Source organism: Lutra lutra, chromosome 1 (genome assembly GCF_902655055.1).
Source record: "Lutra lutra chromosome 1, mLutLut1.2, whole genome shotgun sequence".
Lineage (NCBI taxonomy): Eukaryota > Metazoa > Chordata > Mammalia > Carnivora > Mustelidae > Lutra > Lutra lutra.
The window spans coordinates 115,725,120-115,738,044 of NC_062278.1; the positions used below are offsets into that span (position 1 = coordinate 115,725,120).

Here is a 12,925-nt window from a genome sequence, read left to right on the forward strand (position 1 = left end):
TCCCTTTCTACCTCTGATACCAGAGCACAGAACTTGATTTCTTAGAAGCTGGGCTATTGTACCCGGCTACAAATAAATGGATTCATGCTGAAGTAGGGGCAGAGGAGATATATAACATAGATAACTCGGCAGGATGGCTGAATATGAACAAGTCCGGGTAGGCTTGAATTGAGTTGTAGGGTAATGACTTTTCAAAAAAAATGCTTTTTTTTTTTTTATATCTGTAGCTTATTTTCATATAAACACATTCTTCTGGCAAAATATCCAGAAATACTACTCCTTTCCATTAGAGCCCCCATCTGCCCCATACCAGTACCACCTTTCGAACTTCTAAATGCTTTTCAAGAGCAGGGAGATTAACATGAATCTCAGGCGGAACTGTTTTTCCTTCCTTGCAGTGATTTTGCCATAGAGCATTGACTCAGACAAGAGGTTGTTAAACTGAAACAGACTGAGACTCCCTGGTACTCCGTGTTGGGCCCATATCCTCTCCAGCCTAGCAGCATACTTCCTGCTTATATTGGGCGTGTATTTATATATTTCACCTTCCTGGGTCTCCAGTGCCTAACAGAGAATCTTGCACGTCACCAGTCCTCGAGGAATGTTTGCTAAATTAAAAAAGGGTAACTCCTGATGTCAGAGACATGCTTAACTTTCTATCCTGAGATGGAGAAGGAAGGCAGGGTGAACAATTGTCAAGGGCTAGTTGGCATGACTCAAGCATCCTGGGCTTTGGGGAAAAGTCTGGCTTCCCTCCTCTCTCTTGCTGTGCTAACCTGGAGCCAGGCAAATGGTTGTGGGTCCCTGCCCTAGATGAGAGCATTCAGTTCAATCCCTTTACCATAGAGTACTGCCCTAGTTTTTCCCCATGCACACAGCTCTCAATTTATAAGCTGGGAGAAGAAAAACAATTTTATTTGGATTGCTCCTTGCAGTAGAGATACGAGCTGCCATGTTGTCTCTGTTTTTCAGGTCTTGCAGCTAGGTCTCCCTTTTCAGGATATGCTTGAAGACATCAAAAGGTAGCTTCTACATCTCAGGGTTTATAGTAAGGATCCCTGGGGTTCTTAGAACCCTTGAAATTAAATTACAACTTTGAAAGAATATTCTCAAACATCAGTGGAAATTCAGTACTTCATTCTTATTTTGGGGGGAAAGATAACTATCATTTAAGAAACAAGGACCTGCTAGGCTCCAGATGTGCTAACTTCTAAGAAGGATGACAAAACCACATCTACTTTGGGATGCTAAACTAATTACTCCAAGATTTTGACAGAAAACCAATACATCTATTGTTTATATCCTACAGTTGACATCATAGAGAAACTGGAAAGAACCTTAAACAGAGCCCAATAATCTACCATTAAATTATATTATTTTAAACGGTCCTGTCCTACTCTATCAATCAGGATAGGCCAGATAACAAATAGTCTTAAAGATCTAAGCTCCTAGGGGCGCCTGGGTGGCTCAGTGGGTTAAAGCCTCTGCCTTCGGCTCAGGTCATGATCCCAGAGTCCTGGGATGGAGCCCTGTGTCAGGCTCTCTGCTCAGCAGGGAGCCTGCTTCCTTTCCTCTCTCTCTGCCGGCCTCTGTGCCTACTTGTGATCTCTGTCTGTCAAATAAATAAATAAAATCTTTTAAAAAAAAAAAGATCTAAGCTCTTTATTAAAAGACTTTAACCTCTCATTAGAGCTAACTGTCCATCATGAGTCACCCAGTAGGGCTCATTTACTACAGACACTCAGGGACAGAGGCTGATGGAGCCACCCCCATTTTGAACATCATCAGAAGGCGAAAGCCCGAAGTGAGTTGTGCCCTTTGGCTGTTTGAGTGTCCACATAGAAGTGAGGTGTTGCCTGTTGGTGGGAATGCAAGCTGGTGCAACCACTCTGGAAAACAGCATGGAGGTTCCTCAAAATGTTGAAAATAGAACTACCCTATGACCCAGCAATTGCACTGCTGGGTATTTACCCTAAAGATACAAACGTAGTGATCCGAAGGGGCACGTGCACCCGAATGTTTATAGCAGCAATGTCTACAATAGCCAAACTATGGAAAGAACCTAGATAGCCATCAACAGAAGAATGGATAAAGAAGATGTGGTATATATACACAATGAAATACTATGCAGCCATCAAAAGAAATGAAATCTTGCCATTTGCGACGACGTGGATGGAACTAGAGGGTATCATGCTTAGCGAAATAAGTCAATCGGAGAAAGACAACTATCATATGATCTCCCTGATATGAGGGAGAGGAGATGCAACATGGGGGGTTGAGGGGGTAGGAGAAGAGTAAATGAAACAAGATGGGATTGGGAGGGAGACAAACCATAAGTGACTCTTAATCTCACAAAACAAACTGAGGGTTGATGGGGGGGGGGGGGGTTGGGAGGGGGGGGTGGGGTTATGGATATTGGGGAGGGTATGTGCTATGGTGAGTGCTGTGAAGTGTGTAAATCTGGCGATTCGCAGACCTGTACCCCTGGGGATAAAAATATATGTTTATAAAAAAAAAACAAAAAAAACAATAAAAATGGGTCTGTTGGACCCAAAGTGGAAAAAAAAAAAAAAAAAGAAGTGAGGTGTTGCAAAAAAAAAAAAAAAAAAAAAAAAGGAAGAAGTGAGGTGTTGCCATTTCTGCCCATATCTCATTTGCTCATGAAGTCACATGGCCACACCTAACTTCAAAGGAATGGGGTAATGCCATCCTCCAATGTGTCCAAGAGGAAAACCCAAAATATTTTGGGTGAAAACTGGTAAGATCTACTACATTTGCACATGGTGGACACTAAGCAAATAGTTTTTAGAAATACTACTATTTACAGACCTGTAGCCCTGAAGCAAATAATACCTTATATGTTAATTTAAAAATACTATAAGTAACAAATGAGCTAACAACAAGCATTAACTTGAATTTTCTGACATTAACACTGAAAATCTCAAGTAAAACAACAAAAACAACAACAAAAATGATTTCAAAATCATTTGAAAATAAACACCATAAGAAAGTGATAGATGTCCTGTGTTACATAATTCTTACTCAGTTTAGCTATCGGAGCAACATTGAAATAGTGAAGAATTTAAGGTTATGACATAAAAACTAGCTCAAAGAAAGATTCTACAACAAAGATAATTGCCATGTATAAATCATCAATTATTCTCTAATAAAGTTTTCCAAGATTAAATAAATGAAGGCAGTTACACACTGAAATCAGCCATGTTTCAAAATTAAAATGATGTGAACAACTGAATACATGTCTTCAAAAGGTAAATTTCGTCATTTGCTTTTGATGAAGTGGATTTCTGAAGATTGAATTTGAATCTAAAATAGCCTCAATTTATAAATACATTATTTTCATCTGTTCCAATTTTGGATGTTACTTATATCCTTGAAGGAAAAGAAAAGAGATTAAAGGACTCTACACTCAGAAGTAAAGCAGAGAGGAGCGGACAACAACTGTGTAATGCTATCTTTGTAGAGGATCCCTTCCTGGGAAATGGGCTTAAATCAATAACCACTTTGCAACCAAATTCTTTCTTGGATCACTTGAGTATCTTGTAGAGTAGTTAAAGCCTAAATCCCTTAGGCACACACTAGCTGAGGAAAAACTGAGCATAAGTTGGCAATTTTAATTTAGATGGTAGTGCTATACTTGAAAGTAAGAGTGTGACTGGGTTTTAGATATGTGTGTTCATCAGGATTGATAAATCATTTCGGCCTGGACTGTTTCAAGGCCGCATAAAGGCAACTTGATGTGATTGTACAAGTCAATCTCTAGACATGTGGTAATCCTCCATGCTATCAGTCTGAGAAACCCCTAACTGACTGAATACCACAGGACAGTTATGTCCGTATACAGAAAGAAGAGAGGGACACCTGGGTGGTTCAGTCAGTTAAATGTGTGCCTTCAACTCAGGTCCCCAGGGTCCTGGGATGGAGCGCTGCATGGGGCTCCCTGCTCAGCAGGAAGCCTGCTTCTCCCTCTGCCACTGCCCCCCCGCCCTGCTTGTGTTCCCTCTCTCACTATGTCTCTCTCTCTCTCTCTGTCAAATAAATAAAATTCTTTAAATAAATAAATAAATAAATAAATAAATAAATAGAAAGAGGAGAGCACAAGGGCTGATTTTCTAGAATCACTTAGGGTGATAAGACAAGCACAGTGCTTCCCCCTCTCTCCTTGCACATGTATGCACACACACAAGCACACACACTATTGTAGGGACCCACTACCATAAGTGCTGCCATCCTCTGTCACGTTAATACCTAAGGCAACTTTCCCTGGAGCCTGATTGTTAGGACAAGAATCCCTCTTTAATTGATCTTTCCTACCAAAGCGGTGAGAAACCTATAACCTTAACACCCTTCTTTAATAGAAATGCTTCTGCTTTCCTTCCAGCTAGATCTTGAGAGGAAAGGGAGCAGTCAATAAAGCTATTGTTTTAATCTATACTCTTCTTTGATCTTATGTTCTTTGTAAAGGTCCCTAATCTAGAGAAAAATGAACTTGATTCACTCTCTTAGAACCAAGAAATTAGCATTTTCCAGGTTAATGGAAGGGTCATATACTCTGAGAAGAATTGTTCAGAATTTTAAACTTCTTAACTTTCTTTCAATGGATAGGCTCCACATGTGAAAAAAAATCATTTTGAGAAATGGAAAAAAGAAAAGAAAAGAAAAGAAAAGAAAAAAGATCATAAGATACCAGGAAATAGCCATAAACAACACGCTTAACTTTTGTCTAAGATTTTTTTTTTTTTTAAGATTTACTTATCTGAGAGAGAGAGAGCAGAGGCAGAGGAAGAGAGAGAAAGAATGTCAACTAGACTCCACGGTGAGTGGGGACCCGATATGGGACTCAATCCCAGGACTCTGAGATCATGACCTGAGCCTAAATGAAGAGTCAGCCAGTCTCTTAATCAACTGAGCCACCAGGTGCCTCTAAGATTGTTTTCTGTTTGATAGCTCACGCTATCTCCATCCTACTGAAGTAAAAAGGATTTATAAACTAATATAATGGATAAATTAGATATTCATATTTGATATTGTAGAGGAAAGACATGAACAATAAAACATTTTACTTATACTAAGAAGCTCAAAAGTTAGTAATGATTATTTTTCATTTAACTCCATTTATTTAATAAAACCTAAAGAAAATATTGAAATGCTTACTAATTACAAAAATTTCAGCAATCCATTAGAAGACTCTCTTAACTTCTTAAAACAAATTATATCACTTCTCCCCTGTAGCCCTTATTTCCCTCAACTGTAAAATAACGGGGAAGAAGCAGCTGATATAACATTCTAACACAGTTCAAAATATTATTATATTTCTCGTTAGGTAAGTTGAAAAAGAATAAAATTGGACATTCCAGCTCTATTCTTAAAAATTTGCTCCATGACAATGTATCTGATGTTTTCACCTCATTTTGTATTCATATACTGGGAATAACAGCATTTCACACAGAATTGCTGTGATGTCATGCTAATGGTACAAGTTACATGAATGGAATCATGTTAAAATGGAACACAAAAATAATAATATCTAAAATATGCTGAGCACATTATATATGGAAGACTCAAAGTTCTCAAAATGACGCCTGGCATATAGATAGAGTTCAACATATCTTTAGCCATTATCAATTCATTTAATCTTTACCACAATGTAAGAAGTAAGTACTATTACCATAGTAATTAACATGTATGCGTAAATTGAGGAACAACAAGGTCATGTATGTTATCCAAGATCATAAGCTAAGGAAGACCCCAATCAAACAAAAGCAATGTAGTTCCCAGAAATAATCTCTTAGTAATGCTGTATATTACCTCTGGCTGTGGAAAGGGTATGAAGGAAACTTAATCTTCATTACTTGTGACCATACCATTTTACAAGAATTCCCCTAGAGTGATCATCCTCTAAAATACCAACCATCCCACTAAGTAAAAAAGCATATGTAAAAATAAAGTACAACATTTTTCAAAGGATTGCATGTTAAATCTAGGATTAAACAAGATACAGGAACCAGACTAGAGCTATTATTTCCAATTTTTTTCCAGATAAAAATACTGAATTTAAAAGATCCTTAGTAATTTTATTGAGACTCCTTTATAACTAGGTCTTCTGACTCTAAGTCCCATGATTTTGCAACAACCTATGCTGCCCCATCACATATAACTTCTACTTGGATTTGTTAATATATGAGAGACTGACTCCGCATGTAAATTAATGTGTTACCTAATTTTACATGAGGTAGACCCCTATCTTTATTACACACCATACCTAAACTTCTTTCAAATCCAGGAAACATATATCCAAGTTGCAATCTATTCATGTTTTATTTAATGTAAACAAGGAAAATTGAAATAATTATCAACATACATCTCAGTAGACTTCCTGAAATATGTATTTTCAAAATACAAAACCACAACATCAGACATATTAATTCAGAATATAGAAGTTGGATATCTTTTAGCACTAATAAATATGGCGGCAAAAAAATCTTATGAATTAGGCAAAAGTAAAATAATCTTATGAATTGAGCAAAAGTAAATAATCTTATGAATTGAGCAAAAGTAAAAATAAAACATCTCATTGCTGATTTCATTTCAAAAGTGCATTCTCGTATTTCACATATAGTTAAATTACCTAATTAGTTCTTTTAAAATAGTTTTACTTTTCATTTAGAGTGGTGAGTAATCAGAGAGTCAAAGTTTTAGAAAAATAATGAATGATATCTATATATACTCTAATCTTTCCAAATATAATCTCCATAGCTCTAGAACAGGGTGAAAATAGGTATGTATCCAAATGAATCAGCTCCCCCAGGATAGCAACTGAAGTTTTAAACATGAAACCTATTATAATATTGTTAAAATGTTGACTATTAAAGTTACTTGCAATTTATGAACAAAATAAATATTTTACAAAGAGAGACACTTACTTAGACATACTAGAGGAACCTTCCCCCTCTCTTCACACCACTCCCCTCCATTTTGTAAAGAGAAAACCAAGACACAAAAATGGGATTAGCCCTTGCAAGGTTAATAGACATAATCACTTTAAAGGAAACTTACACCTTAAAAAAGAGAGCGAGGTGCACAACACGAAGTGGCGAAACAGCACCGCATATGGCTTCAGCAGAAAAGAATTTCACTTACTTGATTTTAGTTTAGGGTTTTGTTTTGTTTTGTTTTGTTTTTTCATTTAAATTTTTAATTTTGCAGGTCATTAAAAGGGCCTGGTTTTCTTTCTTTCCCTCACTGGACCTTCCCTGAGGGACCCGGTTGGTTAAACCCAGCGCTAATTGGGACTTTCCTGTTCCAGCACCGAGGACAGAAATTGCTCATCTCCAGGGCGAAGCTACTCTCTTCGGAGGGCCAGAAGTCTACTGCTCCGACCAAGGAAGAAAAAGAAAAGATACCTGGCTCGCCAGCCACTTGTTTAAAAGTGCCCTCTCCTGCCGAACGCACCAGCAACTTCTCAAGAGCAGACACTGAGCAACTCCAAGTCGCACGCCGCCCTTACAAATCACAAGGAGAGAGCCGCGAGGAAGTGCGAAAGCAGGTCCCTTTTTTATCAGCACCCCTCTGAAAGAGACCCGCGATTCCAGTTCAGGCGCTGCGCGAGAGCTAGAGCGTTCTACAAAGCGCAGATGGCTTCAGGGATTACGAGGGGGAAAAAAACCAAAAAACCAACCAACCAAACAAAAAAACACCCCCGACGACAGAACGGGCGGCGGGGCCATTCTCTAGCCCCAGTGGGCAAACGCCTTCCTTCTACCGCTGACAGCGCAGAATAAAGGAGAGGGAGGCGCAGGGAGCCAGGAGGAGGAAGGGGTGGGGGCATGAGGGCATCTGCAGCGTCCTGGGGCTCAGGAAAGAACATTTTCTCACCACTTAGGCTGTTGCTGGACCTCAGGCTCCTTCCACAGAGACACTGCAGCATATGCACTCCTTTCTTCAAAGAAAGCTCAAGAATCTTCATGGAGAGGCGCGTGTGTGGGGTTCGTCAACTCCCCGCCCACCTCCGCTAATTGTCCAACCAAACGGCGGCCTGTCTTCGGCAGCCGGGTCCCGAGTCCATGGCGCGCGCGTCCCAGGTGGACAGGGAGCCGGGGCGCGGGTCAGGAGCGCGGCGGGCGCCCCGGCCGGGCAGGGAGCGAGGAGGAAGTACCGCTCGGCTGGGGGCAACCCGGGGGGAGCCGGCGGCGCGGCCACACCCCAGTAAGCTCGAACGTGACTCTTTGGGACTTCCCGAAGGAAGCGGCAGGGCCGCGGGCGGGAGGCTGAGTGGACGGGCCACGCGAGGGACGTCGCCGTGGGTCGGTGCCCCTTTCCAGGGGCCGGCGCCGGGAGGGACGAGGACAGGGTCCGGAGCCGGCCCTGGCCCTCTAGATCTGGCGGTGAGCCCGCGGCGCCCTCCCGTCCAGTGCCCCCACCGTGCAGGGTTGCGGGGCGCCGAAAAGGGCTCCGCGGGGCCCGGCGGAGCTAGCCCGGAAGGCAGCGCTCCCGCGGGCTGCGCGCCTGCCGAGGGCGACTCCGGCGTGGGAATCCGGCGGAAGGGAAGCGCCCGCAGGAAGGGCTGGACCCTGGAGGCTGCGGAGCGTCAGAAGCGACTCCAGGGAACCGGGGGGTGGGGGTGGGGGGTGTTAGGGAGGCGGGGATGTGGAATAAAGAAAGCTTTTGGGTGCGGGCCAAGAGAGCGAAGGTGTGCCTGGGCACAGCGCGGATGTGGGAGTCTGGACACCTGGATTTTCTGATCGGGGCTCCGTGACCTTGGGTAAGTCACATACCACAATGGGCGCAGAGCGGGAGAGGGTGTGGAATAGAGAACTGCCAACTTCACGATTGACCCCTTGGTTTCCAGTCTCTTGAAAAAGCTTAGCACAAGTGCAGCGGGGTGGAGGGAGGGTGGGGTGGGCAGGGGCGAGGAGGGTGAGGGGGCTGAGAGAAGGGGGTCGAGTCAAGCCAGAAGGACCAGAAGGCCTCAGGTGGGGTTGGAGAGGCAGATGCGGCGGGAAATCTAAAAACAAGAGCACTTCTCTTTGGTGCGATATTCTGGTAGCTTGTTTCTGCCAACTGGCCCCAGAGATGACCAGTGAGTGAGCTTCTCTGTGGGTTTACAGGTATTGATTTTTTTTTTCGTCAGCAACCTCTTTGGCTTTGTTTACTCATTTGTGTACTCATTCTCAGAGGCCACCAATGCCCTTTCGGAAGCCTTGTGATTGAAGCATACAAAGAATGCTGACTATGGGGCCAGACTCCACTCTATCTGGACTCTCAGGACAAGAAGAGACCTTACGGGACAGCGATACAGCAAGTGGTTAAAAGCACAAATGCTGGAGACAAGCAGCCTATATTCAAATTCCTACTAGCTGTATGACCTTGAACAAATTACTTAACCTCTCTGTACCTCAGTTTCCTCATCAGTAAGAGAGTTAACAATAGCATCTACCGTATTGAAGATTTTTTTTTAAAAATTGATATAAAGTAAGTGCTATAGTACTGTTAGCAATTATTGTTATTCAGCCCCCCACCTGTAGGGTTTTTTGATAACTTTCACTTTTCAGCAAACACCTGCCTACATACCAGTGTGGGCATTTCTGCTTGAAGGGTTCAGGTAATAGACTAAAACCAACTCCCCACATAGTTCATTGCACAAATCCTTTTAGAAGGTTTATCCTAACATTGAGCCAAAAACTTACTTCATTTTCATTCTACCCATTGTCCCAAGGCCACTAGCTCGTTACCTCCTCCCTGCAAAGGAGTGAAAATGGTTTTCATCACCCCTTTCTTCTTTCCCTTTTCTAGGCTAAACCTTCACAGTTCCTGTGACGTTTCCTAAAGGTTGAAGCTTAAGGTTGAAGTTGCCTGGAGAAATACTCATGCAAAAGTCTCTTCCTTTTTCTTCTCAAAGATAGCAGAAGAAAGAGATAGTCTGGAGGGCCTTTTGAGCCCACAGCCCCTGCTGGTTCCACATTCCCTAACTCCTTTCAGAATAGAGCTCCAGGCAAGGTCATTTGCAGTTCCAAGTCTCAGGTAGATACCCTCCTTCTAGTTGCCTCTCAGCCGGGTTGCTCAGTGAGATCACCAAAGCTCTGTTGACTCCCAGGTCCTTGATGATCTTGCAAATCCACTGAACTGTGATCACTGGGGAGTTTCTGAGGCCCAGGCAACCTGGGCTGTGGCCTTTGTCTTCCCAGTTTCTTCCGGAATTGGCTCATCTAGGGATTCTGCCCATAGAAATTCCCCATAGAGGGAGAGGCAATTAGCAAAAGGAAAACATCTAAAAATAGCCCTTCATGCTGCAAGCAGAGGCAGAGAGTTTTCCAGTAGAGCTCTCCTGTTCTGGAACCCAGTGCCTAGAACTGTTTCTTTATTTGACAGAAATGCTATTCCTTGAAATGTAGCAAAGGAATAGGATAAGGCCTTGGTTCCCACAAGGAACTTGAGCAGAGTGAGCAGGTTCATGTGTGATTTTAAAATGCACATGACGTCCAGAGCATCAATTTTCATATTTATTACGAGCCTCTCTACCTTCCTGGCAAGGCTACTGCAAAGATTCAGTGAGGTAGAACATATGAAAATGTTTTGACTATTCTATTATCTTTGCAAGACCAGGTTCTATCACTAAATGACCTGGGTTCTAGGTGCTCCTTAATGGTCTAACATAGTGGCTCTTCTATTCGATTATGTGAAGAATTTATGTGTGAATCTTTCCTCTCCTCAGTAGAACTGCAAACTCTTAGAAGGCAAGAAAGGAAAGCCAACTCTGTTACAATTAATATTCAAATGGCCTGCTTCTGTCTTGTTTAAATGGCTGTCACAGTGATTCTTACAGTGAAGCATATTCATTACGAAGAAAATGGATCATCACAGTATTTGGGAAAAAAGACAAACTGGGGATCGCATTTATAGATTCTTGTCCATTACAGAACTCTCAGAATCTATCGCAGATGAAACCAAAGAGAGCACATAACATTTTAATGTAAATATTTTCCTATCATATATTATTGACATTTGATCAAAGTAGGTATAAAAGGGAATGGATCACTGGAGTTTTATTACTGAGACTCAGTTTAAAAAAAATAATAAAGTTTCTTCCTCTTATCAGGACTTTGATATACATGCTTGTTAAAGCAACTCCTAATGTAATATCAGGTTCCAGTTAGGCACATAGATAGAATCTTTCTAAAGTATATTGGGCAGTACTTAACTCATTTCTACAAGTACCATAACATCCTAAAACAGGACAAAACAAAACAAAACAAAACAAAGAATCGTAGCCAGGAGCACAATGGATGGTAGGAAAGTGACACATTTTAGGTTAAGCAAAACTGCCAAAATTTTTGCTATGTAATATTACATAAAAATCTAATTTTTACTCGCAATTATATATTTTTATTTTAAATTCAAGATACATTATTACATAATGACTAAATTTTAAATTATATTATCTGCTTCTAATTAGGATTTTTAAACTTAAGCATTCTCTCTATTTTCTTATTGACTTTGGGCCAACTCTGCCAAGGGATTCACCAGTGTGGTTTCAAAATGAAACAATTTATCACTTTCTGGGTGCCTGGGTGGCTCAGTGGGTTAAGCCTCTGCCTTTAGCTCAGGTCATGATCTCAGGGTCCTGGGATCGAGCCCCACATTGGGCTCTCTGCTCAGCAGGGAGCCTGCTTCCTCCTCTCTCTCTGCCTGCCTCTCTGCCTACTCGTGATCTCTCTCTGTCAGATAAATAAATAAAATCTTTAAAAAAAATTTTATCACTTTCTGAGAAGGATTGGAAAATATGATACATAATGATAGGTGAACTTGTTTAAATTCTTAGTATCTAAATTTTTCCTTTGCCTAGTTATTTACTCAGTTTGTAGGAGTTTATAACTGTATGAGGTAGTTCTGAGATTTTTAAGTGGTGATTTATCTGAAATACTTTTTGTTCATATTAAATAGGAATCTATTGACTCTTGGCTTAAGCTGTGTAATTAATCAGTATATTTATCCTCTTGGAAGCCCACACTGAATCTGTAATAACATATTCAGAATTTTGTCAGGCCCCCAAAATTTTAATGAGTATACTAACGGCAAGATGTCTTTTGATGGAAAGCAACTTTATTTCCACAGAGAAACCAAGACAAAAAGTAAAAGATAAAGACCAGTATGATAGCTAACATAGTATCTTAGTTCTGTATTATAGGTACAGTCTAGTAACTGCCAGGGTAAATACCAAGCCTGTATTTCATGTCTTAGAAATACGTTCATATCCAATTTTGATAGGCAACTACCATAAGCTAAATGTTTTCATCCCCACTCCCTAAATTCACATGTTGAAAACCTAACCCCCAAGATATTGGGAAATGGAAGGTTTGGGGAGGCTTTACCATCATGCATGGGATTAGTGTCCTTATGAAAGAACCTTAGGGAGCTCCCTCTCCCTTTTCACCATATGAGGACATAGTAAGAAGATAGCCATTTGTGTGCTAAGATTTAGGTCTTCACCAGACAGCAGATGCTGGTGATCTTGATCTTGGACTTCCCAGCCTCCAGAACTGTGAGAAATAAATGTTTGTCATATAAGTCACCTAGTATATGGTATTTTCTTGTTAGAACCAACCTTATTAGATAATGCAGCAAAACCAGTCACTAGCAGCTAGCTTACCTAATTTATGACATACATTAACCATTTTTAAAAAGACCACATACATGGGGTTTTTATTTGTATTATCTTCTTCCTCTTTTTCTTTTTTTTTATTCTTCTTCTCTAAACTTTTATTTTGAAATAAATCTAGAATTCTAGTAAAGTTGCAAAATAGTAGAGTTCATGTATACTCATCACCCAACTTTTAATGTTAAAAACTCACAGAGCCAGGGTACAATTATCACAGCTAGTAATCTCACACTGGTTCTATGCTATTAAATA

At 41.0% G+C, this 12,925-nt stretch overlaps 1 protein-coding gene across 2 annotated transcripts in view; it reads right to left on the reverse strand.

The window, feature by feature from the left end:
- The window catches only part of FGF12 (fibroblast growth factor 12), a 592,462-nt gene that overhangs the window by 378,195 nt on the left and 201,342 nt on the right, over positions 1-12,925 (reverse strand). Inside the window, exon 1 of one of the 2 annotated variants that reach the window (XM_047733066.1) lies at positions 7,894-8,529. The exons of the other annotated variant lie outside the window; for it this stretch is intronic. Coding sequence (XP_047589022.1) covers positions 7,894-7,984 — 91 coding nt within the window. The 5' untranslated portion in view covers positions 7,985-8,529. Of the gene's footprint in view, positions 1-7,893; positions 8,530-12,925 lie in introns of those variants that run through there. 2 annotated transcript variants of the gene reach the window in all.